This window comes from Leopardus geoffroyi, chromosome D4, assembly GCF_018350155.1.
Source record: "Leopardus geoffroyi isolate Oge1 chromosome D4, O.geoffroyi_Oge1_pat1.0, whole genome shotgun sequence".
NCBI lineage: Eukaryota > Metazoa > Chordata > Mammalia > Carnivora > Felidae > Leopardus > Leopardus geoffroyi.
The window spans coordinates 62525369-62553117 of NC_059342.1; the positions used below are offsets into that span (position 1 = coordinate 62525369).

The 27749-nt window shown below is 39.4% G+C and overlaps 1 protein-coding gene across 7 annotated transcripts in view; it reads left to right on the forward strand.

The window, feature by feature from the left end:
- INVS (inversin) overlaps positions 1 to 27749 on the forward strand; it is a 155726-nt gene that overhangs the window by 87372 nt on the left and 40605 nt on the right. For 4 of the 7 annotated variants that reach the window (XM_045467784.1, XM_045467788.1, XM_045467785.1 and 1 more), the window contains 10 exons: positions 957 to 1137; positions 2607 to 2689; positions 2788 to 2866; positions 3043 to 3168; positions 3607 to 3716; positions 7044 to 7215; positions 11208 to 11363; positions 11866 to 12095; positions 16313 to 16419; positions 23379 to 23591. In XM_045467784.1, coding sequence (XP_045323740.1) covers positions 957 to 1137; positions 2607 to 2689; positions 2788 to 2866; positions 3043 to 3168; positions 3607 to 3716; positions 7044 to 7215; positions 11208 to 11363; positions 11866 to 12095; positions 16313 to 16419; positions 23379 to 23591 — 1457 coding nt within the window. Of the gene's footprint in view, positions 1 to 956; positions 1138 to 2606; positions 2690 to 2787; positions 2867 to 3042; positions 3169 to 3606; positions 3717 to 7032; positions 7216 to 11207; positions 11364 to 11865; positions 12096 to 16312; positions 16420 to 23378; positions 23592 to 27749 lie in introns of those variants that run through there. The other 3 variants (XM_045467787.1, XM_045467789.1, XM_045467790.1) reach the window with 2 other exon arrangements.

A 27749-nucleotide genomic window follows, 5' to 3' on the forward strand; every position in this document is an offset into this window, starting at 1 on the left:
TTCTTGAAAGGGGACCTCGCAGTAGATACAAAGACCGAGGAGAAAAATGAGTAAATGTGAACTGTCAATTCAAACAGAGCAGCCAATAAGCATATGATAAAACACAACCTCATTCATAAAATAAATAAAATTACAACATCAGCAAAATGCTTTCATTCCTGTAAGGGGGGAAAATGTAGTAAGCTTGATAATACCAAAGGGTTAATTTGTGCCAGCATGTGGGGAAATAAAAACTTTTACACGTTGTCCTGGATGTGTTAATTAGTGTAACCATTTGGAGAGCAGTTTGATAATACGTAATTGATAATGTAAATATCCTTGTACCCAGAAATTCCCCTTCTAGGTGTCTGGGCTAGAGGAAAATCTCACACATTTGCTACAAAGGGACATGTAAAGGAAGCATGTTCATTGCAGCATTATTGTTAATAATGGAACAACTGTAAATAACCTAACTGTCCCTCACAAGGAGAATGGATAAGTAAATTGTGGCTTAACAAATGAACTAGTATCAACATGGACACCCAAAAGTATAGTGTTGAAGGAAAAAAACTGCCAAAGGATATACATAGTATAAACTCAGAGGTATAAATATTGAAAGCACACATATATAATTTACATATTGTTTATGGATGCATACATATGGAACAAAAGTATAAAACATACAGCTTTAGCCGAATCCATAACAGGTACAAAAGCGCATTAGACAATATATTGACACCTATTTAATCTGGATAGTGAGTAATGGTACTTATTATATCTTTTCTGCATTTTTTATAGTTAAACATGACAAGAAATTTTTAAAGGTTTAGAACGTATACTTTTTTTCTGAGTTTTATCACTTGTACTAACAGAGAATGAATATACAGGTTTAGAAAATGGCTCAGCTCATGCTTATGTCAAATGTGATTTACTGAGAATTCCACGTGTGTCTGAAGTCTCTGGTTTCTTCAAAATAGGACGCTGCTCCCACGGAGTCCTTACTGAACTGGCAAGACTACGAGGGTCGGACACCTCTTCACTTTGCGGTCGCTGATGGGAATGTGACAGTGGTTGATGTCTTGACCTCATATGAAAGCTGCAATATAACGTCTTACGACAACTTATTTCGAACCCCACTTCACTGGGCAGCTTTGCTAGGTGAGCTGTCAGTCAAAGGATCAACGGTAGGAGGAACTGCAATGAGTACCAGAAACTTTCCATGGCTTCCCTTCACCTGTCAGCTTCCACCTCCTGTTTAATTAATTTAAGGTTTTTTTTTTTTAATTTTTAAGTTCATTTATTTCTTTTGAGAGAGCGCGCGGGCACACGCACGCATGCGCATCTGCACGTGCGCACTTGCACATGCGCACAAACGGGAGGAGCAGAGACCATCTCCAGCAGTCTCTGCCCGTCAGCGCAGAGCCCACGCTGGGCTCGAATCCCTGAACCCTGAAATCATGACCTGAGCTGAAATCAAGAGTTGCGTGTTTAACTGACTGAGCCACCCAGGTGCCCTTAATTTAATTTTTAGTTGATATGTGGCATCTTCTATCCCTCTGTTGTATGCTTAAATTTTAGTAATATAAATGTATTCTCTGTTATATATCGGTTTTAATTTCAACATCGTATCTTAACATGTTTTTATTTTAAGAGTAATGTACATTCATTGACAAATGTAAATATAAAATAATCTTCACATTCAATGTTTGTGTATTTGGGGAGGAGGGCTTTAATTTTATGTTTGTGCCAATACTATGATATGTGATTTTTTTTTTATTCATATTTTCCTGATATGCCTTTTACTTAACCTTTTTGGGGATCACTTTGTTAGATGAGAGAATGCAAAAATGTGTCTGTGTCTGGCTTTGGAGGGCGTGTAATCTGAGAGTCTTTCTCTTTCAGTGAAGGAGTTTTACCCATTAATAGTCACTATTATAAGATATATGATTTGGTCTTTTTTCTGCTATTCTGTTCTTTGAGTATTATTGATGTTTTGGGTTTTTTTTTCCCCTGCCTTTTGGTATATAGATTAGGTTTGTTGTTACTTGGTTTTGAATTGCCTAGTGTTTTAGGAGAGTTTCAGGTTCTATTAGTGTTTACTTTTAAATTTATCGAAAACTTTTTAAAACATAAGTCAAGAGTTAAAAGCAAAACTGCATCTATTGATTTCCACCGAATTTAAAATGAGGAGTTTAGCACGCCTTTACTTATCGCTTTTTTAGTATTTGTTAACATGATCTGAAGTTTTCCCCAGTTATTATTGCAGGCTTCGTTTTTAAATTACACGTTGTGTCTTTTCAGAATACTTTTTGCATTTGCATTCTGTCTTATTATCAGATTTATAATTATTATTTAGATTTCACTTCAATGTGCAGTTTCATCCCTCTCTCTTTGCCTGGTGCATTCTGGGAGGACTTCGCAAATTCGTCTCCAGGTCACTAAAGTGACTTTTTGTTCCCTAGTTCTGTTTTCTTTCTGACTCTCATAGATTGTATTTTAGGCTGTATTTTGATTCCCTTCCCACATCCCAATTTCTTTGTATCTCGGCTTTTTTCCTTTTCGCCTCCTTCCATCACCTTTACGTTTCAGATTATTTCCTTCTTAGGATATTCTGTTTCATTCCATAGAGGACATCTCTTTGCCCAAGTCAAGGATGCCAAACAGTTTCCTGAGCTTTTCCTCTGGACCCTTCTCTAGATCATGTTCTGAGGTATGCGTTTCGTCTCCTGATGGTGTTCCTAGTTCCCTGTCCTATAGTGTATTTTCATACTGCCTTTACAGAATTTTTCTCCTTATCTTTCAAACAAGATGACATGTCTCAGTAGTCTGCCTGTGATCTCACTTTGCCCACCTCAGAGAACTCCATCTGCGTCATACCTGGGAGCAGGTCTATGAGCACAACTCCCACCCACATTCCCCTTTTCTGCCTGCTTTTCTCCTGCGGTGTGTCCATGTTCTTCAGCTGCCCGGGTCCCCAGAACACGGAAGCAATAGAATGCATGATATTCAGGCCTCCCTAATATGCCGCTACCATGTTTGTTCATTCTTTGATCCTTTCTACAGCTCTTCACTTGCGGAAACCACATCCCCCAGAATGCGCTGCGGAGTATTTTCTCTGCCACCACCTCATCATTCCTGCCACACGTTTTCTGGGATTTGAAATCACCACCTACTGTGAAAAAAGTGGAGGTGGGAGGGTAGAGCGGACTGATAGGAGGCCTCAGAGGTTACAAGAGGCTCTATTATACTTTGTCCTCCCAAAAAGCTGTGCGGTTCTGATCAGCTGTACAGTGGGACCTGGATACTAAGGACCCTGATGGCTGACAGGGTGGCTTCCCTCCTGTTTTTAATGGACAGTTTTATAAAACAGAGCGAGGGAATGCAGTGGGCTGATACCTAATATACTCTTTCTCAATCTAGCAATTGTAATTCATATCATTTCCTTTCTGATTGAATCATTAAGATTTCAGTGTTGTAAGTGTTCACCTTTGTTCTACGTGATCATAGTATTTTAGTGAGAAGTTAGAAGAAGCTATACTGGGGGCCACTATTCAGAAAACTTTCCTTAAAATAGATTATAAATTAACTAGTCCTTTTACGTGATAACTGCCTTGTGTCTATTTTCAGGCCATGCACAGATTGTCCATCTCCTTTTAGAAAGAAATAAATCTGGAACCATCCCATCCGACAGCCAAGGAGCAACACCCTTGCACTATGCAGCTCAGAGTAACTTTGCCGTAAGTAAAATGTGACAGTTATCTTTTTGCGTAATTACATGTTTATTTTGACATAATTACAAATTCATATGCAGTCATAAGAAATAAAACAGCCAGATCCCATGTACCCTTCAGCCACATTTACCCCATTGGTAACAGCTTACAAAAGTATGAAACAGTATCATAAACAGGAAATTGATATTCCTACAATCCACTCACCTTATTCACATTTCAGTTTTACACGTACTAGTGTTTGTGTTTGTGTAGCGATTATATTTTAACAATTGCGCACACTGTTAACTCTGACTGTAAAGCGAGGGATAGTTGTAAGTCATGGGAAATTTTAACACAGTTTTTATATTAACTGTTCAGTGTAACATTTTGTTCTATGTAAGTATGTTTCATCTTCTGGTTAATTTTATGGCACTAAGGTTTTATATGCATTTAGTGTTCAAGTATTTTCTTTGTGTGGCAAGGCCTTACAACTGGTCTAACCTTGGCTGGGATCCTGACTCTGCCATCGGCTGGCTGTATGACCTGGAACAAGTTTCTTAGCTTCCTAAGCCTTAGTTTCTTCACATGTAAAATGAGGATAATTATACCTTTCCTTTCAGGATTGTTGTAAGAATCAGAGAAAATTTGTGCCCAGTGCCTAATGTGGTTCTTGGTACAGAGCAGGGACTCAAGAAATGCGATGCATTCCTTCTATTGCTAGTGCTAATAATTTTGTGTATTATATAGCTGAGAAAGCAAAAATGTGAATTATTTCTAAAGATATTGAATATTATTAATAATTCTTCCCTTGCCACCCTTACAGTTTTACAAAGCACTTTTGCATCCTTTATGTCCCTCAGTCCAGCCAGTAACATAGCAGCTAGGCTGTTTCAGCTTTCCTGAGTAAGTGGCCTCCAAGAACTAGAGACTTATCCAAAAAGGCACATGTCAAAGCAGTCAGAGTTTATTTTACTGTATTCTGCATGGGTGTGTGTAGTGGAAACTTTGGTTACATTCAATTATAAGAATGTGGGCATCTGAGTGGCTCAGTCACTTAAGTGTCCGACTCCTGATTTCTGCTCAGGTCATGATCTCACAGTTGGTGGGTTCGAGCCCCACATTAGGCTCTGCACTGATGGTGCAGAACCTACTTCGGATTCTCTCTCCCTCTCTCTCTGCCCCTCCCCTGCTCGCTCGCTCTCTCTCTCTCTTTTTCTCTCTCTCAAAATAAACAAACCTAAAAACGTTATAAGAATGCCATCATCAGCATAGTGTAATCCCATCTTCCTGACCTTCCCAAATGCACCACTGAATAAATTTAATGCTCAGATTCCTAAAATATCTTATTTTCCCATCGTTCTTTGTCTCTGGTACCTAGAGCAACTATAGCTATGGTCTCTCCTTCCTGGCATTTCTATAAATGTATCACCTAGACTTTTGGCAAGCCATTATCTTCTATTGTCTCCCATTATTCTATTGTCTCAGAAAAAGACAAAGTATATTTTGAAGAGGAGCCCTTTCTTGTTACAGATAGATAAGAAATTCATTGGCCCAGCCTATTAAACCTATGGAAATCAGAACTCGATTCATATTTCAACACAAGCCTGTGAGAGGACGTGGTATCCCTAACTTAAAGAGGAAGAAACCACGGTTTCAAGAGATTAAATGACTTGCCCAAGATCTTGAACCCACATCTTAGACTCCAAATTTAACATGTGCACAGATACCAGCAATTAAGTGACTAAGCTACTGGGAATAAGGAAGAATGGCAGAACATTATGGGTGTTTATCCAAAGAAATACTTGCTCTGGATAATCTGCCAATTACGGAGATGATTTTTTAATAATTATGCAAATCTTCTAAGCTCAGTTTCAAGCCCGTTGATCTCCTTGGACTCTGTTAACCCACAGGAGGCTATAAGTCCCTTTTTAGAAAATAATAACAAAAATCCATAAACCTCTGTGAACATTCATCATTAAGAAAACATACTCAACAAGGAAATGTTTACAAATTAGTAAAAGAAAACAGACCAAAAAACTACCACGTTTTAAAATCCATTTGTTTATTCCAATCTTGTGTGTACTAAGCATACACAGTAGATCCTAAGAGCACTCCACTCTAACACCTCAGTAGCTCAGTGAGTTTTAACACTAGGAAGTGGTGTATACAGTGGCATACGGTGTATACAGTGGAAAGGGTGCTGTGATTTAGCTCTGGACTCCACTCCTATATCTACCACCTTTGTATGACCTTGAACCTAAATTTCTTCATCTGGGAATGAAGGGCTGCCCTTGAATTTCATCTTGCTTTAGAATATTGAGCATCAACACTTAGACACTTTTGGCCAGCTCACAACCTTCATAATTTTTTTTTTCCTGAAACTATTTTACTTCCATTCAAGCTAAAGTTTCTATGATCTCCCTAAATGTGTGTAAACATCTGAGGCTTAAGGAAAGACGCAATTTAGAAAGCTGTGAATATTAACCCCCATTAAAATTGTCAGGCCCTGTTAGGATTATTGCAGGTCCTAATTTTAGTGTGATTCCATAGAGGAAGGACCTGGAATATAGGACTTGATAAATAAATATCTGTTTAAATGAACTGAACACTGCATTTATTTGTCAGTAGTTACACATCATTATTCAGTAAGTGCATTAAATATTTTTTTAATTATAGTGGCAAAACACACAACAAGAGAATGTATGAGGCATGGCTGAGTATACAGGTCTCTGCATGTAAAATGTCCAAGAAAAACCTCCGTTTTAATGTTGGTCATGACACTGAATATTTGAGTGTTTTAATTTTTTTTTTAACATTTGTTCATTTTTTGAGAGACAGTGAGACAGAGCATGAGTGGAGGAGGAGCAGAGAGAGAGAGGAAGACACAGAATCCAAAGCAGGCTCCAGGCTCTGAGCTGGAGCACAGAGCCCAACGCGGGGCTCGAACGCAAGAACTGTGAGATCATGACCTGAGCTGAAGTCAGACGCTTAACTGACTGAGCCACCCAGGCACCCCATGAGTCTTTTAACCATCACTTCATCTCTCAAAGAGTGACCTATAAAGTTTTCAAACTTGATTGTGGATGTTCATCCTCAATTATGAGGATGTTTAATGAGAGAGTTAGGTTGTGTGTTTGAAATGCATGGAAACTAAAACTAATATGTAAAGAAAGAGGATTGTTACTTTCAATGGAAATTGTAGTTTCATTATTCATAAAAAGATAATTTCATTTGATTCGAAAGCAGGGAAAAAATACTTCGCATCTTAGAGGAAGTCACATATAACACTGGCTTTATTACCATAGAAAATGCTACCCTCTTGTCTCAATTTTTTTTAATCAAGTTTTCTTACAGGAAACAGTTAAAGTATTTTTAAAACATCCTTCAGTGAAAGATGATTCAGACCTGGAAGGAAGAACATCCTTTATGTGGGCTGCTGGAAAAGGCAGTGATGATGTCCTTAGGACTATGCTGAGTTTAAAATCTGACATTGATATTAACATGGCAGACAAATACGGAGGTACAGGTAAGAACTGGGAGACTTGTTCCATTTGCTTTCTTTAGGGTTCCAAAGTGTATAGGTGCCCTACAAGTTGTACAGTAATGCCTGAAATCATTGTTCCTAATCTAATATTGTTTGACTTCCATTGGCACATTTTAAGTTTGGGTTACCAGGATATCACTCCAAAAGTTTTATTTTCTCCAAGTTTGATGGCTCACATTAGCCTATGTTTCTACTAGGTGAATGGTGGCATTTGGTTTAAAAGCCTGGTTGCCCCTTAAACATGATTATGAGAACTCTTCATGTCGTTTATCTTGGTATAAAAAAATAAATAAATAAACCTGTACTTAAACTATGCATATTTAGTAGTTATCGATCATACTTCAAAAATACAGGATTCTATTTTAAGGAATGCACATATCTATGTATGTCTCATTTAATGTGCTCTTTTCTCAGATTTGAAGAGCATCACCTCCTCCCAAATCTCCCATTTTAGAGATAACCCCCACATGACTCTTGAAGCTTCAGAGCTTCATGTTAGATTTGCATCCAAAGCTTTCAGTAGATCCTTCTTACGCTCTCTTTTTCTAAGAAGAGGCCCCTTTAACTGTGTTTTGGCTAATAAGAAAGGTATGAATTTTTTAGCTTTCGTTTTCAACTTGGAAGTCTCTACCTTGGGTACTATATCCTAATTACAAGTCAGAAAAAGAAAGAAAATCTCACATTAGCACAACACAGACCAGAATAAAAACTCAGCTACAAGCTTCTCAGTGTTTTCTTACTTGTGGAAACACAGTAGAGCTGTTTGCACCCACCAGAACTACTGATGTGGCATTTGGTGGGGAGGCAGGGTTATACCTAACAATCTCCCTCTCTATCCCTATGCCACCACCCCTTCTAAACTGTTTTTTAAAGAATTTTAGGTAATATCAATTTTAACAAAGACTTTGTCAAGAGTATTTCTTTATCAGTGCTTCGCAGTAGACCTTAAGCTTCTTCTTTTTTTACTTTTTAACTTGTTTTATTTTTTATTTTTTTAAATTTCCATCCAAATGAATTAGCATCTAGTGCAACAATGATTTCAGGAGTAGATTCCTTAGTGCCCCTGACCCATTTAGCCCCTCCCCCCTCCCACAACCTCTCCCGTAACGGGAGAACCCGTTTGTTCTCCGTATTTATGAGTCTCTTGACCTTAAGCTTCTTAAAGAAGGGTATATTGCAGACATGATATGTGGGACATTGAGTTTATAAATGGTCTGAATGTTTCATTTTTTGTCAGACTCCCAATAGTATGCAGGCCTTCACTCCATCACTAGCTTTGCTTTTAGTTTAACTTTGTCGTGTATTTTAATAAAGTATGGGCAAGGATACTTCCATCCTTTTGACCAAAGGTGTCTTTCTGACGTGCCCCATGGTTCGAGTTCAGACATAACTTCTTCTCAGATTCGTCAGTTCCCTGGCTCTTTCTCTTAAGGGGATTTTATTATATGTCAGACATGCCTTCCTGCCATTTCTCTTCTACGAGAGTAGTTTGTCTCCATCATCCCTCTACAGGGTTGTTTTTGCTTCCCATGAAAGAAGAGTTCTCATCAACAGCCACATACAGACATTATTTGGATCTTCATTCAAATAAACTGAAAAAAAAATATGTAAAACCATCAGGAAAATATGGGCATTATCTGTGTATTCAATATGGCGGAATTTTTGCTAATGTTTTTTAGATATGATAACGGGACTCTCCTGTCTTTGACATGCCAGGGCCGGGGCTCTGCAGACCACATTTTCCCCTTTGCCAGCAGGTGCCCTGCTAGAATCCACCCATAGGGGGCAGTGGAGAGAAACTGGAAGCTAGAAGAATGGGATTACACCTTCCTGTTTGCTTACTATTCTTGTTTTGGTTTCCCGTTCCTGTCAGCATCACCCTAGTCAGTCTTCTTCAACACAGCAGTGATAGTTTGTTCCAGTGGTGATGGTTAATTTCTTCCAATTTCTCCAACACTCACAGTACCAGCCCCAGAGCACCAAAACCAGTCAAGCAGAGCCCTGCTCAGAGGTCTGAGTTTCCACTCCACAGGGCTCCTCTTCTAGGCTTATAGGTTTTAACAATTCCATCTTCTTCTTTATGTTCCCCTAGTCCTAGAATTGCTGGCTGTCTTCTGCATTTACTACCTCTGTGATACCTCAGTGTTTCCTTTTTGCTTTTTCAGTTCTTCAATCCATAGCTAACACATGTGCTCACAAGCCGGGGGTTGGGGGGGGGGCGGGGGCGCAGAGAGAGGGAGAGAGAGAATCCCAAGCAGGCTAGGCATTGTAAGCGCAGAGCCGGAAGCAGGTCTCAACCTCACAAACCGTGAGATCATAATCTGAGCCAAAATCGAGTCCAATGCTCAGCCAAGTGAGCCACCCAAGTGTCCCTAAATTATATTTTAAATCTTTCTGCTTCTCTTCATCTCCACTCCTGCCACCCTAGCTCAAGCCACCATCATTTTTTACTGAGTCTTCTTCAATAATGTTAGCTGGTCTCCCTGCTTTCATTCTAACCTACTACAGTGCCTTCTCTTCAGAGCAGCTAGAGCAATCTGATTAAAGCACAAGTCAAATACTATCACTCACCTATGTAAAGTCCGTCAGTATCTTCATCACTGGGCCCTATGTGGCCACTTATACCTGGCCTTCTCTACCTTTCCGACTTACTTGCCTTTATTCGTTGTGCTGCAGCTTCCTAGCCTTCCTTAAACACATAGATTCACTCCTGCCCTTGGACCAACTGTTCTCTTTGCCCAAACTCCTCCCTCTCGAGATCTCTACATTGCTCCCTCTTTCTTTATGATTCAGGTCTCAACTTCAATATCAGCTCCTTAGCAAGGCTTTCCATCACCATCCGTTAAAGTGGTCTCCTAGTCACTCTGCATATCAAGGTACCTTTTAATACTCCCATTATACCATCTGTCACCATCTGACACTTTCTTGCTTATCCATTCCATTTTTATTTTGCTTCTCCTACTAGAACGTAACCTTATGTATTTTGTTCTCTGCTGAATTCCCACCCTTACGTTAATACCCAGCCCGTAGCAGGTTCTCAGTAAATGCCCGGGAATCTGTGTTTTTATAGGCATCCTAGGTTTGGTCCATGGATCACTCCTTATGAAAGAAACATTGTTCTAGGCATTATAGAGCCATGATACTTAGGAAGAACTGGCCCAGACCTCTAGGCACTTATGCTGGCAAACTCAGAACTTAAGCAGTGGTGTATTTAAATAGAATTTAAAGAGTAATCCAAAGAGTAATGACATAAGTCAAGTGCTAGAATGAAGTAACATAGGCACAGGTCAGCATAACATGAAACTTATATATAGTCAAAATGACTCTTTCAAATCCCATTTGAAGGCAGACCCCATTCCTTCTCAGGTGTTTTCTCCAATGTTGAAACAAGTTGCTGCTTCTTAAATTGGGCCCTGAGGAAATCAATGGCTTGCATTTGGAGCCATGTTGTATGAAAAATGCACTGAATACAGTGGGATGCACATACCCTCTGTACCACATGGGTATGCAGACCGATGGCAGGAATAGCACGGCTAAGCCACTGAAGGGCTGGTAGATTGACACCTCCCATCACACCAACCCTCAGGGGCAGATGTTTATTGAGTGGGTTGGTGGGCAGAATTGCCTGCCTCGTTTAAATCATTTCTCTTTTGTCATGTTTTTGTTCCCTTCCCCTCTAAGAGGGAGGAAAAGATAATAAAGTCGTAACTGAGGAAAGGAAGGCATTTCAGAGCAACAGGATGGAAAGGAAGAAACCATGAGATGAGAAAGATAGACAGGAAGGGGGGAAATGTGAGTAGTACATATGAATAGAAAGGAAGATTCAAATCTGTAGAAGTGAACAATAGAGAATCCTTAAGATTAAATTGCATTTAGCCAAAATGAAGACATCAGAAGAGGAAAAGATACACAGAATAAGAAAAAGGTGACGTTGTTATCAAAGAGTTCTTTGCTTTCTTTTGCTCCCTTTCCAGCATTACATGCCGCGGCCCTTTCTGGCCACGTCAGCACCGTGAAGTTATTGTTGGAAAATAATGCTCAAGTAGATGCCACTGATGTCATGAAGCACACTCCACTTTTCCGAGCCTGTGAGATGGGACACAAAGATGTGATCCAGACACTTATTAAAGGTTAGTTATTGAGAGTGCTCCTACTAAGTCTCTCTCAGAAGGTAGGAATTGTTGCATTCGCTGAAACAGCTTATAGGCAGAAGGCCACCCGGGTGGACAGATGGAGGGAGGAGTGCCCACACGTACGCATACACGCATGCATGCACACATGCATGCGCACCTACACACACACACACACACACACACACACACACACACACACACAGGCGCGCACGCATGCATGCACACACAAGCATCAGGAAACCTGAGGGCCACTCCTAGTTCCACCTGTTGGTAGTCGTGTGATTTTGGAAAAACCACTTCACCTGCCTGATCCTCAGTTTGATTTCGTTTAAACGGAAAATGACTCCTACCCTGACCAACTTACAGGCTTGTTGTAAAAATCCAAAGCAGATAGTATACAATGCTAAGAGCAAAGCATTTAAGGGACTGCTGTTTTCAGACTCCTTTTTGATCAGTGCTCTCTATGTTCAACATTTTACTGATATTTTTGCTTTTTCAGGTGGAGCAAGGGTAGATCTAGTGGATCAAGATGGACACTCTCTCCTACATTGGGCAGCACTGGGAGGAAATGCTGATGTTTGCCAGATCTTGATAGAAAATAAGATCAATCCAAATGTGCAAGATTACGCGGGAAGAACCCCTCTGCAGTGCGCTGCCTATGGCGGCTACATCAACTGCATGGCAGTGCTCATGGAAAACAATGCAGACCCTAACATTCAAGACAAAGAGGTAGAAATTCTAAGTCTTTTCTGTATTGTTTGCTCCAAGGTGTTTATTTATTCTTCATTAACTAAAATAAAGTAAAACAACATTTTACCAAGTAAAGAGATCACTTATAAATTTATGTGTTAATTAAAAATGAGTCTTATTTTTCCCTGTTTTCCTTCTAGTTCTTGTCTCTATAGCCATATAAAATTTAATAAAGTCATAATACAGAATGGGAATAATTTCATAACTTCTTAAAATAAACATACATGGTGTATGTGTATACATACATATATGATACTTCATAAACCACATTTTTGTTTTGTTCACTTAAAATTATCACCAGCATTTTCTCCTTTGGTATATAATTTTCCACATAATCATAGATGCTGAATATTCCAAAGTTCTAAGAGCTTTATGTTTCATAACTCATTCAATTCTCACAGCAACTTTCTTTTTTTTTTTCAGTATATGAAAGTTTATTGTCAAATTGGTTTCCATACAACACCCAGTGCTCATCCCAAAAGGTGCCCTCCTCAATACCCATCACCCACCCTCCCCACACTCCCACCCGCCATCAACCCTCAGTTTGTTCTCAGTTTTTAAGAGTCTCTTATGCTTTGGCTTTCTTTCACAGCAACTTTCTAAAGGAGTTGCTATTATTATTCCCATTTGCAGGGTAGAAAATCGAAGCTCATAGAGCTTAAATAATTACCCTAAGGTGACAACAGGGCCAGCGTTGTTGTGGAGAGTCAGGATCCAAACTATGTTTGTAACCCCAATTTTAAAATTAAATAAGTAACTTCCTATTGCTGGATAGTTTTTCGTGATAGTATAAATCACATTTCATTAATCATCAAAGTGCATTTAACTTTTTTTTAATTGTATCCTTAGAATAATTTCCCCTAAGTGAGATTATTTATTATTGATATATGAATATGATTCAGCTCTTATATATTACTGCCAAACTGCTTTCTAACCCATGTGGGTTAATATCCACTTCCCTAGCCATATAGGATTGTATTGACTTCTCTCAGTTTTGCCACTATGGACTTTTTTTGCTAGTTTAATTGCATTAAGTCTTCAAAAATACTGGCATATTATGTTTTTCCAAGCCAGAAAATATAATTTCTATTAATTCACTCAATATATATTTATCAGGAATGTTCCTATATGTGAAAGTGACATAATGAAAAATATGTAAAAAATGGTTCTTGTACCTATGTTATTAGAAATGCATCTTTTGCAATCTATAGTATCTTCTACATTTTTTTTTACAAGTTGCTGGTTTCTTACATAAGTAGTATACCAAGCTACTTTCTAGTGTTTTTAGGTCTTATGTACTGTTTTGGATTATGTGCATATACAGCCATATCATCTGTGAATATCATGCCTTATTGAACTGTGACCTCCAATACAATGTTGAATAGAATTGGTGATAGTTAGCACCCTTAATTCATTCTGGCTTTTCAAGGGGAAAGCTTTAACTGTTTCACCATTGAATACGGTGTTTGCTATAGGTTTCCTTGTATTTCTAGTTGCCAAGAATTGGGGGTTTTTTATTCACAATTAGCCATTTAATTTTTGTTAGATACTATTTCTGCATCTTTCAACATGTTTTTTTTTACCTCTTTGCTGTTTACATGGTGAATTAAAAGGAGTTAGGAAGTAGTTCCTCTTATTCTCCTAAAGAATTTGTGTAATACTGGTATTACTTCCTTTTAAATGTTCAGAAAAATTCCCTGGTGAAGCCATCTTATCTAGAGGTATTCTCTGTGTAAAAGGTGTTAATAACTGACTCAGCATCACTAATAAATACAAGACTATTCAGATTTCTAATTATTTTCTTTTCAGCCACGGTAAGTTGCATTTTTTGAGAAATTGATCCATTTTATTAAAAATATCAAATGTCTTGCATAAGGTTGGTCACATATTCTCTTACCTTTTTTATGACTATAGGACCTATAGTAATTTCCTCTTATTCATTTCATATATTGGTAATGTGTGTTGTCTCTTTTCTTTTTTAAAAAATTTTTTCATCTTATTCATCTTTTCAAAGGACTTACTGTCTTTGTTAATTTTCCATATTTGAAGTTATTTATTATTTCATTGGTGTTTACTCTTATCTTTATTATTTCCTGCCATCTACTTTCCTCAGGTTTGATTTACTATTTTTTTAAAGATTCTTTTGGTGAAAGTTTAAATCATTGATTTTTTTTTTAGTATTCACTTCCAATGTATGTATTTACGCATGATTCTTATTCTAAGCCTGCGTTAGCTTTATCCTGAAAGTTTGGATAAGTTGTACCATCACTGGGGCACATGGGTGGCTCAGTCAATTGAGCATCCAACTCTTGATTTTTGGCTTAGATCATGATCACAGCGTGGAATTGAGCCCTGCATCCGGCTCCACTCTGAGCATGGAGCCTGCTTCGGATTCTCTCTCTCTCTCTCTCTCTCTCTCTCTCTCTCACACACACACACACACACACACACACAAAGTTGCACCATCACTATACTCGGGTTCAAACATTTTCTAATTTTTATTTTGATTATTGTTTGGCCCATAGATCATGTAGAAGCATATTGTTTAATATCTAGGCAGTTTGGCATTTTCTCATTATCTTTCGATTATTGATTATGTTGGTTTCTTCCTGGCTGCTAAAAAAAAATTACCGCAAACTTAGTGGCTTAGAACAGCGCAAATGTATTATCTTACTGTTCTGGATGTCAGAAGTCCAAAATGGGTCTCATGGGGCTAAAAATCAAAGTGTGGGCAAGATTGCATTCCTTTTGAAGGCTCTAGGAAAGAATCTGTTTCCTTAATTTTTCCAGCTTCTAGATGCTGCCCTCCTTTGTTGGCTTGTGGCCCCCTTCCTCCATCCTCAAAGCTAGCAATGACTAGCTGAGTCACCCTCACACTGCATCACTCTGACACTCACCCTGCCATCTCCCTCCTTCAGTTACAAGGACCCGTATGATTACATTGGGCCTGCTCAGATCATCCAGGATAATCTCCCCATCTCAAATTCAGCTGATTAGCAACCTTAATTCCATCTACAACCTCAATTCCCCCTCTCCAATATCATAACATAGTTACAGATTCCAGAGATTAGGATGTAGACATCTTTGCAAAAGCATGCATTTATTCTGTCTACCACACTGATTTGTAACTTCAGTTCTACTGTGGTCAGAAAGCAATCAGAATAACACAATTATTTTATTTTATTTTATTTTATTTTATTTTATTTTATTTTACTTTACTTTATTTCAGAATTATTTTAATCCTTCAAAGTCCTTTGAGGCTTTCTTTGTGGCCCAGCCTATGATCGATTTTGGTAACCGTTCTATGTACACTTGAAAAGAATACTAATTGTGTCATAGTTGGATGCAATGTTATATATCACTTAGATCAAAGTTTTTTACTGTATGGTTCAGGTCTTCTATATCTTTACTGCTCTTTTATTTTTTATTTTTTTTTTCAACGTTTATTTATTTTTTGGGACAGAGAGAGACAGAGCATGAACGGGGGAGGGGCAGAGAGAGAGGGAGACACAGAATCGGAAACAGGCTCCAGGCTCTGAGCCATCAGCCCAGAGCCTGACGCGGGGCTTGAACTCACGGACCGTGAGATCGTGACCTGGCTGAAGTCGGACGCTTAACCGACTGTGCCATCCAGGCGCCCCACTGCTCTTTTATTTATTTGTTCTATGAACTATTATAAAGGATGGGTTAAAAATCTCTCACCGTGATTATGGATTTGACCATCTCCCCTTTTAATTTTGTCATTTTTTGTTCTATATATTTAATAGCTGTGGCATACAGATTTAGGGTTGTGATATCTTCCTCTTTGACTTCTTTAAAACTATGAAATATCCCCCTTGTATCTCTGGCAATGCTTCATGCCTTCTTTATTTTTCATGGTATTAAATTTTTTTTTAAGAATACAGGTCATTTATTTTGTAGAATCTCGCTCATTTGGAGTTTGCCTTATGATTCCTCATAATTAGACTTAAGTTTTACATTTTTGGTTAGAATATTATACAAGTGATATTGAATCCTTCTCAGGGTATCACCTCTAGAAACATATCGTTCCTTTTAACATAGTATTAATTTTGATCACTTGGTTAAGATACCATCCATTTTCTCCACTGTATATTTAATATTTTCCCTTTTCATAATTAAGTATGTGTCCAAAAATACCTACTCCAGATATACCTGATTTTTGTTTATGCTTATAGGGAAGAACAGCTTTGCACTGGTCCTGTAACAACGGATATCTTGATGCCATTAAATTACTGTTAGACTTTGCTGCTTTTCCTAATCAGATGGAAAATAATGAAGAAAGGTAAGCTGTTGATGAAAAGAATATATCGTTGTTCAACTCACATCCTTTCTGCTATATGAAAAAATCTCTATATAAAAAAATATATTAAAAAAATTTATATAAAAAAAATTTGGATACTAGTTCGGAAGTAATAAGTATACTCAAAAAGAAACACCACACTACAGTAAGAAATCCTAAACCTAAAGAAAAGTGTTGATTTAGAATCATGGGATCTTAAAATTATTCAGAACTTTAGATATTACTTCTGGCAAGCTCACATTCTACAGATGAGGACACTTAGGTTCTTGCGGCTTGTAGCTGGCATAAAGTCAGGGGAGTCCTGACTGACCAGACCTAGGAATTTGGTCAGGACAGTAGAATGTGTCTTATGTTCAAGAAATTTCTCCTGATAAAGAGGTTATTATCAGTTAGTGGACAGAGGTGCCATCATGTGGCATGAAAAATAACGAGAAGGTGAGAGGATTGAATAATGTAAGATTCACAGAGTTAGGCTGGAGTTATGCCCCAGGGCCCAGGCCCAATAAAAAGGAGCAGACACAGTGTGAAGTCTAAGCAGGAGACAGTGTTGGCCATCTTGGATCTGCGAAGATTCTGAACATGTGACTTCCACACCTGAGCTCTGCCTGGCCAGGTCTGTGTTTTGGAACCATTGTTCACGGATGCTATAACTGCAGTGCTTCCTGCCATGACACCAGCCCCACCTCCATAACCACTGCCAGTTCTGTGGGAGATTTTGTGGAGAAGGGGGGACTTTTTCTAGGCCACCTGTTTGTGTCAGGAAAACTGCTCCTCCTTTCTGGGGTGAACCCCTTCATCTCTCCCACTACTTTCAGAACCCCTCCCCATTAAAGATAGCCTCCGCCTATTATTTTCCAATTTATTTCTTTTCTGAAGTTTGTCTTCTCTGCCTATAAAGCCCTCCTGCTCTCAGAGTGCCTGCACTGCTCCGTTTACCCTTACTCACAGTTCCCGCCTTTGCTGTCTGCCTTCTAGCCTCACATTTACGCTGAAACAGTGTCTGAGTGGTCTCTGACAGACTCCTCATTGAGAAATCATATGTTGGTCCCCCTGTCTACTCTCATTGGCCTTTCTGCATTGCCTGGTTCTGCTGACCCCTCTTCTTTACCTTTACTGAGACTATCTTCTCCAAGTTTCTGTGACAGTTTAGTTTCCTGATTGTCTTGCAATTGTGTCTGCTCCTTCTCCATTTATTTTGGCTCCTTTTCCATTTTTTAATTTTTTAAATATAAACATTCTTCAAGGATTAGATCTTTCCTTTCAGCCCATCTCCACGGAGGCTTCAGTAATCACCTGGGTGCCAGTGAGTTCTAAATCCGTCTTTCAGACTCAGTGTCTCTCCTTGGTTCACACTGTCATTTCCTTTTTATTACCAGCACCATTGTCTAAATCTTGCCCTCTTTGACTCATTCCCGGGACTATCGCAATGCCTCCTTGCTGTTCTGCACCCTTTGAAATTTCCCTCCTTCAGTTCATTTGCTTCCCAAGTAGCCTCCCTAAATCATATTTCTAATATAATTGTCAGTCACGTCATTCCTCCATTCAAATGCAGTCCCATCTAAGAAGATTGTTCTGATCCCCGAGGCAGGTGTTCCAAACAAAGCTCTCCCCCACACTGTGTGTTTGTATAGCACTTAGCACACTTCAGTTTATCTGATAATTTTATGTAATCCTTTTTCCGTGTTAGCAGAGAACTCCTGAAGAGAATCGTCATCTCTGTGTTGCTCACAGTGCTTTTCAGGAAGTAAGTGCTCAGTAAATAACTGTTGCATTGCTGAGTTGATGCTTTCAGGCTCCCAGTAGCTTCCCCTGCCTCACACCTGCATTAGAAATTTCTGGAATTCTTTAAAGCACCCAGGTGGCTCAGTTGGTTAAGCATCCAACTCTTGGTTTTGGCTCAGGTCATGATCTCGCAGCTTCATGGATTCAAGCCCCACATCAGGCTCTGCGTTAGCAGTGTGGAGCCTGCTTGAGATTCTCTCTCCCTCTGTCTCTGCCCCTCCCCTACTTGTGCTGTGTCAGTCTCTCTCAAAATAAATGAACTTTAAAAAAAAAAACAAAAAAGAAAGAAAGAAACTCTGGAATTCTTTGAGTACATACAGTATTAGGTAAATCAGACTAGTATGTCTTACTTTGGAAGGGGTTGTATAAAGAACTCACTGTCTCTATTATAGTCAAATGACAACTGCAAAACCAAGAAGACTCGAAGATTTAGGGGTTTAGACATTGAAGGAAGCTGGAAAGCCAAGCAGAATCCTCAAGGCTGAGGTTTTGACATGAAAGCAGATATGTGAGAGAGAAGATTTCGCTCTTAGAAATCCCATAAAGGCAAAAGGGAAAGGTTAAGAATCCTAAGGAATTTGTGGTGATTTATTAGGTCCATTAGAAAGGATTTATTCTATAACAGTATTTACTGCCTGACTGCTGTTTTCTTAGGAAACAGTAAAAACATTTGTTGTTGTAACTCAGTTCCCGTTTTTAGGGGAAGCCTTAAGTTTCAGGCCTAAGTAAGAGTATGAATTAAGGTGCTTACTGCCTCCTCGAGTAAACATATGTTAATTACAGACCAAAAGACCGAAGGAAAAATCCTCCTAACTGTACTTGCCAATCTTTAGATGAAAAGAGACAGTGGCAATATCCCAGTCTCCTTTAATGTTTCATCAGCAGTGCACCTTGACGTGCAAATGTCAGAACCCGGCTCTGCCTTTGATGTTTATTGACATTCCAGTTTAGGCCTTCCACTCATCCCATCAGACCATTCCTGCACAGGCAAGGCCAATTGTATCTTGTCTCTTGGCTTTATCTACATTGTTTCTTGACTGGTTACCATCAACGTGGTGCTAATTTTTACTTCTCATGCACTGACACCAAGCACTTGATGTGTACTGTATAGACATAATTTTTGCCAACTACCGCTGACTTTCAGTCAATAACTATCTGACAGCCACCCTCCGGCATCGATGGGAATATTCACAGCACTTGAGTGTTTCTAAATTGAATTTGGGGTGAAGAAAGATTCAATAGTAGTAATTTGCAATATGGTCAGTGCCCAAACACTAGGCATAGACTTCGGTCTTAAAATATTTCTGGATGTTTGGACTGTGTTTCCATGAGTCAAATATTGACCAAGAATCCTAATTTGAATAAGCCAATTATAAAGAAGGCATTTTTTTAGAAAATTGGGGAAATCTGTGTTTGGAGTGGGTACTAGATTTTGCTAAGGAATTCCTGTTAATTTTGCTGAATACCGTAATGACGTTGTGCTCATGTCCACATTATTTATGGATCAATACCGCAGTGCAGAATGATTAAATAATAGGAGGTCTAGGATTTGCTTTAAAACACTTCAGCAAAAATAATAAGAAAGGAGTTGGAGGAAGCAAATGTGGCAGAAATCTTGCTAATTGTTAAATTTGGGTAATGAGCATATAAATGGTTATTATGCTATTTTTATGCTTGAAGTTTCTCATAATAAAAATACAGTTTTCATGATAAAGATATTTAAAATATAATTTTCCATCCACAAGTGGCCTGAGAGATATAGCAAAGGCAGAGGTTGGGCCTTACTTTCACACACCAGATTTTGATAATCCTGCTTGTATACTGTGTGAAAAAGACACTCCTATTAGTAATTCTAGAAAAGATGATCAAACCTACTAAATGCATACGTAATTTGCACGTTGGTTTGAGAAGCAGCTTCATCCTGTACGAGGATTATATTCCAGGACTGATAGATGTGCTATGGAAGGATTACTGAACAGGGAGTCATACAGTCTGAGTTCAGGTCTGGGTTCTGCAGGGAACTAGTTACATAACCTTCAGCAAGTTGCCTAAACTTTCTGAATCTATTTACTCATTTATGAAATGAAGCTGTTAAGCCAAAAGACCTCCAAAATTCAGTTTAGCTCTACTGTCATAGAGTTCTGTGACTCTGATCATTTTTTCCATTGGGAGAGAGTACGGTCGTGAAAGATATTTTAGAATACGTAGTGATTACACTTATCTTGATCACTTCATCACTGTATTGTGCACCTGAAACTGAGTCAGTACAGTATGTTAACTATACTAGAATTAAAATTTTTTAAAATAATAAAATTTTTAAATAGAATATATAGTGAAAAATTTTAAAGTTCTTCTGAATTTACAAGACGCTACCTACTTATAGATAATGTTTTTAAAGTTTATGTTGGCACCTCTACCATAGGGCCTTCTGGTCCCTGAACAGCGAAGACAGATCAAGATGTCCTAAAAATGAGAGTTTCTTAATTTTAACATACAGACTTGCTTCTGAATTCAGTTTCCTTATAAAAGTGACCAAACTACCCTTTGCTTATCCTGAAAAATCTCCTCCATTGACGTCTGACTATACTGTCAGGTGAATTTTGAAGAGAGAAAATCTCTATAATCACTGGATGATTTTCTGTGTCTAATCATGCATCCAGATAATCATCAGTTTTTCCACCTCATAAATCAGCTGATCATTTCTTCCTAACACCTCTGATTGTGTTGGATTAGTAACAGTCTCCCAGAGAGGAATCATATCAGTAGCAGTCGTTAGGTGGCCATAACTCCTAGCTTGGGTCCTGTGGGAACAATATCGATGACATGTGACCATGGTATCACAAACCCTGATGCAGTGCATATCCTATAATAATAACGACAACAGCTGACATTTATTAATTGCTTCTTTTATGCCAGGCACAGTGTTATATTCTTTGGATTTATCATTTCATTTATTCTTCATTCCAAATCTGTAGTGAGGAGAGGTAAGTTGGTTAAGAAGTGACAGTCAGCATTACCATTGTTGGAAGGTGGAGTTGGGATTTTATTTTACTTCAATTTTTGTATTTTTTTGCATTATTTTAATACTTAAAATACGTGTCATTATTACAAAGTAATCATTTAAAAAACATACCTGCCGAGATAACACTGATTAATTCTAAGGGGGGGGGGGGGGGAATATAGATGACTGTTATTTTCTTCTGTGTATTTATCCAATTATTTTATATTTCCAGAAATAGAAAGGATATATTTTAAGAAAGGAATTTGCCCAAAATTATACATCTAGAAAGTAACCAGTTGAGATTCAAATATATAGCTATATGACAATAAAACCCATCTTTTCTAAATAATGTTATTTATCAAAAAGGTACGCACAGTGTACAGAATTTAAAAGGTATAAAAAGGCATAAAAGGGGCACCTGGGTGGCTCAGTTGGTTAAGCATCCAACTCTTGATTTCGGCTCAGGTCATGATCCCATGGTTTGTGGGTTCGATCCCCGTGTTGGGCTCTGTGCTGACAGCTCAGAGCCTGGAACCTGTTTCAGATTCTGTGTCTCCCTCTCTCTCTGCCCCTCCCCACTCACACTCTGTCTCTCTCTCTCTCTCAAAAATAAATAAACATTAAAAATAAATAAATAAAAGGCATAAAAAAGCATTCAGTTCAAACTAAATGTCCCTCCTACCCCTGCCTCTGAGACAACCGGTTTCCTCCCCAGAGATGTCGCTGTCAACCAGTTTCTTGGTAAACTTCTAGAGATATATTTTACATCAATAAGAATACAGGGATATGTTCTCTTTTTTTATTCAAAAGGAGCATGCCATAATACTGTTCTGTTGCTTAATTGTTTTTCTTTTTCTTCATTTAACAAGACATCCTGGACATTGTTCTTTATTTTATTCATATGCCACAGTAATGGCTGCATTATAGAAATGACTTTGTTACACAAATGGCCTGTACTTTATGTAAGCAGTATTCTGTTGATGGATCCTGAGGTTGTTTCCATTCTTTAACTATTTCAAACTGTGCCTCTATAAATATCCTTACATAGAAAGCATCACACACACACACACACACACACACACACACACACACACACACGCATGCACGAGAGCAGGTCTCTGGGATATATGCCTGCAAGTGAAATGCCATAGGGCAGACGTGGGAACAATTTTGATAGATACTGCCCAATTGTTCTCTCTGAAGATTAAAGTAGTACATAGGGAGCCTGTCTTTGCATCCTTACCAGCACAGTGGGTTATTAAACTTTCTAATCTTTGCTAACCTGCTCATTGGTTAGCTAACCTAACTCTCCTTGTTAGTCTTAATTTATATTTCTCTTAAATGAGTGAAGCTGCACATATTTTTATATATTTAGGAGCCATCAGTGTTTCCTGTTCTGAGGACTCTCTTTTATCTTTGTTTTTGGTGTTTTTTGCCCTGCAAAATTTTGTTATTTTTATATAGTTGGATTTGTCAATCTTCTCTTACAGTTTTGAGTTTTGTACTATTTTTATTAGAAAAGACCTTCCCACTCTAATTTTTTAAAAAGTCTTCCCTGGTTTCTTCTAGTACTTCCACAGTTTCTTTTTCTATATTTAGGTCTTTGCTTCATCCAGGACTCATTTTCATGTAAAATGTGATATAAGAACCTTTCTTTTTTTTTCCAGATGGCTATGCAGCTGTCCCAAAACTACTTAATAAATGCTTTCTGATTTAAAGGGCCATCCTCTTCATATACTAAATCTGTCCATTTGGAGATGTATTTTTTATTTCACAAGCATTAACTATCAGTAGTCCCAGGCTTAAACTTATGAGTCCCACAGGAAATTATCTGCAGTACTTTTTCAGAGAGGAGCAGGGTATTATTTGGCACATGGGGAAGAAGAAAAATGATCATGTGTTCCTATAGCCCCCAGTTTGTGAGCCAGCAAGCAAGACCCAGGAACCATAATGGTCAGTGACACAAAGCACCTGACCCCAGCTCCTGCCTTGTTTTGTCCCCTCAGAAAAAAAAGGAACAGCCCTGGAGTACACAAGATAGCCTTGCCTGAGGAAGAGTCCACATCTCAGAATGAAGTTTCCTTTGCTGCATAATGTTGCCAGCTGAACTGTACCTCAGGTTACATGCCAACACTTACAAAATACCTTCCTTCTTCAGGTACACTCCCCTTGACTATGCCTTGCTCGGTGAGCGCCATGAAGTGATCCAGTTCATGTTGGAGCACGGCGCCCTGTCCATCGCAGCCATACAAGACATCGCTGCCTTCAAAATCCAGGCGGTCTACAAAGGGTACAAGGTCAGAAAAGCTTTTCGAGATCGGAAAAATCTCCTCATGAAGCACGAACAGTTGAGAAAAGATGCTGCTGCCAAGTAAGTGAGAGCTGTGGACATTATGTTCTCACAGCCCAGAATCAGGGTGGAAGGGGGCACGTGGGGTGGGGGGGTGGGCAGTGGCCAGGAGGAGGAATCCGAAGAGGATCAGAAAGAAATAATTTTGATCCCTGTCCCTGTGTCACACCCCACCCCCTTTTGCCCACCAGGCCTACAGGGCACTGAGGCTACAGGGAAGGACCAAGGCCCAGTCTCTACTTGGTGGCTGGCTGTTCGTCTAGGTTAGCCCCTCTGGTTCCAACCCAGGGACAAACCACTCCCACAGCCACGATGGCAAGGAGTGGGGGGCAGGAGCTTACCTACAGGAAGCTACAGAGAGATAACTGCTCCTCCTCCTTCCTTTCCTGCCTTTCCACAGGAAACCAACACCAGTATCTAACCTACTTCATGAGAAGCGTCTAGTTTTGATTTGATTAAAGCGACCAAGTTGTGTGAATAACTTGCCCTCCCCACCTATTCCTTATCAAATCTGTACTAACTCATGTGATGTGTTCACGAAATACTGACCGGGTTCTTACTGTACATACAAAACTCTTGGCTAGAGCCTTTAGAGAAAATAGTGATTTTGCCTCAAGGACCTCACACTATTTTTATAGACTATGTAAAATAGTCATGTGTGCCTATTACATACACAGTGTGATTATTTTACCAGAAGTGACTGATTTTAGATTATGCCTTGGTTTACCTTTTCTTGGATACCTTTGTTGGGATGCTTTATTTATCAGGGGACTATTGCATCAGGAGGTATATGTCCCCAAACCTCTGATGCGGAAGATAACAGGCAGAATCTTAACTTCCTGGCTGGATCGTGAATGTTTCTAAATCTTGAATCCTTCCATTTCTTGCCCACAAGGGGGAAGCATGTGTGTAATAAATAATAATTTGAAATAATAATAAAAGGCAGGATAAGCCATTTTAGTGAGAAGTTAAATGCCACTGTGAACTGGGATGCTAACCATAATGGTGGCCTTTGGTAGATGAGATTGACAGGAAGACATCATTTTCTGTGACTGAAGCTACCGCAGTTGGTGGCATCCTAGGAAATACTATCTTGCACGGTTCTCTTTATGAAGTTCTCTTCTCTTCGCTTTTGCCAAAGAATCCAGTTTAACCTGAGGCCTCTCTACGTGCCTCTTCTTCTATCCTTATTAGGAAATTTCCTTGCATGAGAATGACAACTGTTAAGTAGATATTACTTAATACACATGGCAAATTATCCTGAGTCGTAAGTTAAATATTCTCTGTAAGGGATGGAATGCTATATTTCCTTCCATCTGATGTTTCCATAAACTCAGGTTTTTATGGGTGAGAATCTGTTTTCAGAATCTGAAGTCACACCTACCTGAATATGTTGGTGGGACTGTACAAAGGCAACGACTTTGTATATCCTCCCCACCCTGCACACCCCCCCCCCACCAAAAAAATTAAAAAAGAAAAAGGAGTGTATTAGTCCAAATACATTCTACTTCATTAGCATAGAGAGGGGGCCCTGAAGTCCCCAAACTCCCTTTCCAGGAGAATAGAGGGGTTGTAGGGTAACACAGCATCCGTCCTCTGAGCCTCAGTTTTTTCATCTATGAAACATGACAAACTAGACCAGCTGACTTGTAGGCACTCTCCAGTTCTGTGGAACCTCCGCCCCAGTCTTCTCTGTTAATGATCTCAGCCCCTTCTCTCCTTTGCCTGCAGTGCTGCCTAGTGGCCGTATACCCTGGGGGCCAAGAGTTTGGACAGGCACTGCTGAGTCAGCATAGAGCCGAGAACGAAGAATCCATTTGTCAGAAGATCTCCTATAGAGAGGAAGGGCTTTCACTTCAGGACATGCATAAATAGAGCCTTAGAATATTTTTTTTTCCTAACCAGGCCTTTTGTGACTCCAAGTCCTGAGGGTTTGAAAAGGTAGGGGGATTAAGGGACCATCTAGCCCAACCCCCCCTTCGTTGTTATCCTGGTTGGTTTCACAGCTATGGACAATGGGTCCTCTTTCTTCTTAGTTCTTAGTTTCTGAAGTTCATTTAAAAAACTTTTTTATTACTTTTTTTGAGAGAGAGAGAGGGAGAGCAAGTGGGGAAGGGCGGAGGGAAAGAGAGAATCTTAAGCAGGCTCCACGCTCAGCACGGAGCCTAATGTAGGGCTCAATCTCACGCCCCTGGGATCATGACCTGACCTGAAATCAAGAGTCATATGCTCAACCAGCTAAGCCCCCCAGCACCCCTGAAGGTCATTTTTAAAAACCTGTTATGTGGGAGCTGTGCTTACTGAGATAATATCTGAAATGGCCCAAACTGGGAACGGTAACCTCTTTCCTTTTTCTCAGTCACAATCTTTCCTCTATTAGGTGTCATTATTGGAAGTAAACAAATTTCTTACAGTCTAACCATCACCTCCTACGGTGCTTGTGGGCATAGGACTCCAAGAGAAATATTTAAAGGGAGAAGAAACTGATTTCATTTGTTTTAATTTTATTTCTCAAAAGTTATTTCTTAAGATCTGAGTCAGTGTTTAACTTTGGATGTGGTTTGGGCTTTAGGGAACAAAAATCAGAATGCTGACTTCAGTCCTCGCTGCTACCGCCTCGCTGGCCAAGGTGACCCAGGCACATGGCACCGCCTCGGTCTACCTTTCCCAGCATAGCACATCGAGATGGCACAGATCACCATCCTTAAAGCAACGATGTGAAAAGAACTTATTAAACTTCAAATGACTTCTCATTTACTGATAGAGAAATTGGGAGAGAGCAAAGTTTTAGTCATGCTTTCCAAGGCATGTCTTTCAGAAAATACTATTTAAGAAATACCTATAATCCACTTAAAAGCACTTTATAACTCACACTGCACCACCTATGTTGTTGCCAAAAGGAACATTGCTATAATTTACCTGCCATAGCACACAGTTGAATGCACACTAGACAAGACTGTATTTATGTTGATCACTCTTGTCCCCGGAAGCTTCCGTTTTGCTGGGTTTTTATTTCACTCTCTAATCCCAGCTCTCTTCTATCTCTCCATCTCTTCCTTCTCACAGCTTTTTAATTATACCATCTCCACACTGAGGTCAGCTCTGCAGACTCGCTCCTTAGACTTCTACTCATGCTATACATTTTTTCCATTGGAAAGGTGTCTACTCATGAAACCTCAGTGACTTCATCTCTGTAGATAGCCCATTAATCTGTCTCACATCCTGACCTCCTGGAACTCTGATTCCACATCATCAGTTGCCTAGTGGGCATTTCCACTTTGCTGTCCTTTTGTGACTTGCCAACACTTTCCATTTTTGTGTCTTGTTGTCACTGTCACTTCAGACTCACTGTGAAACCTACACCTCATCAGCACAGCCTTTCTTCTCGCCTCCTGATTTCCCTGCTAGTGATGCCACCATTGATTCTGTTAATTCCTCTTGAAATGTCCTCTTGCCTCCATTCTCATGTCCCACCATGCTACACGGGCCATTGTTCTTGAATACCATCCATGGTCCCACATAAGACCCTTCATCATTCTGCTTCCGCTTCTGTCTCCAAGTCCTATTTCTCTCCATGACTGCCTCCCTCCCACACCCTCACACTTGAGGGCTCCGCCATCCTAAACTTCCCTCACTTCCTCACATTTCCCTTTCCTTAATTTACCATACTCTTTGGGAGACCTGAGCTGCCTTCTGGCTACTCTATGAGATTGCATATGTCTCCTAGAGTTAACATAATCAAGTCCAGTTTGAGTCATCCAGTTCAAACTCTTGTGATGCTGAAGTCCCTTCTAAGGAGGTTGTTCTGTGTCCTCAAAAAAGTCAAGTGACAAAGAATTCAAACAGCACATTCCGGTAGAGTGCAATTCTGTCAGAAGTTCTTTTCTACCTTTTGGTCTTGAGATACCCCTTAAAGCAAAAGAGAAAAGTCTACACCCTTTTCCATAAACCAACTTTCAGATAAAGAAAGTGCTCCTGGCACCCCCACTCCTACCCCAAGTCTCCTTTTCAATTTATAATAGATCCGCTTACTGCCTGCTTCCCTTAACATCTTCAGTCTGGCAATGAGTTTCTCCAGGGTTGATCCATAAGCCCGACTCCTCTGCTCACGTTGTCGTCTGACCCATGGGAAATCACTCCTATGATTCCACTCCATTTCATCCCACTTCTCTGAGCCTC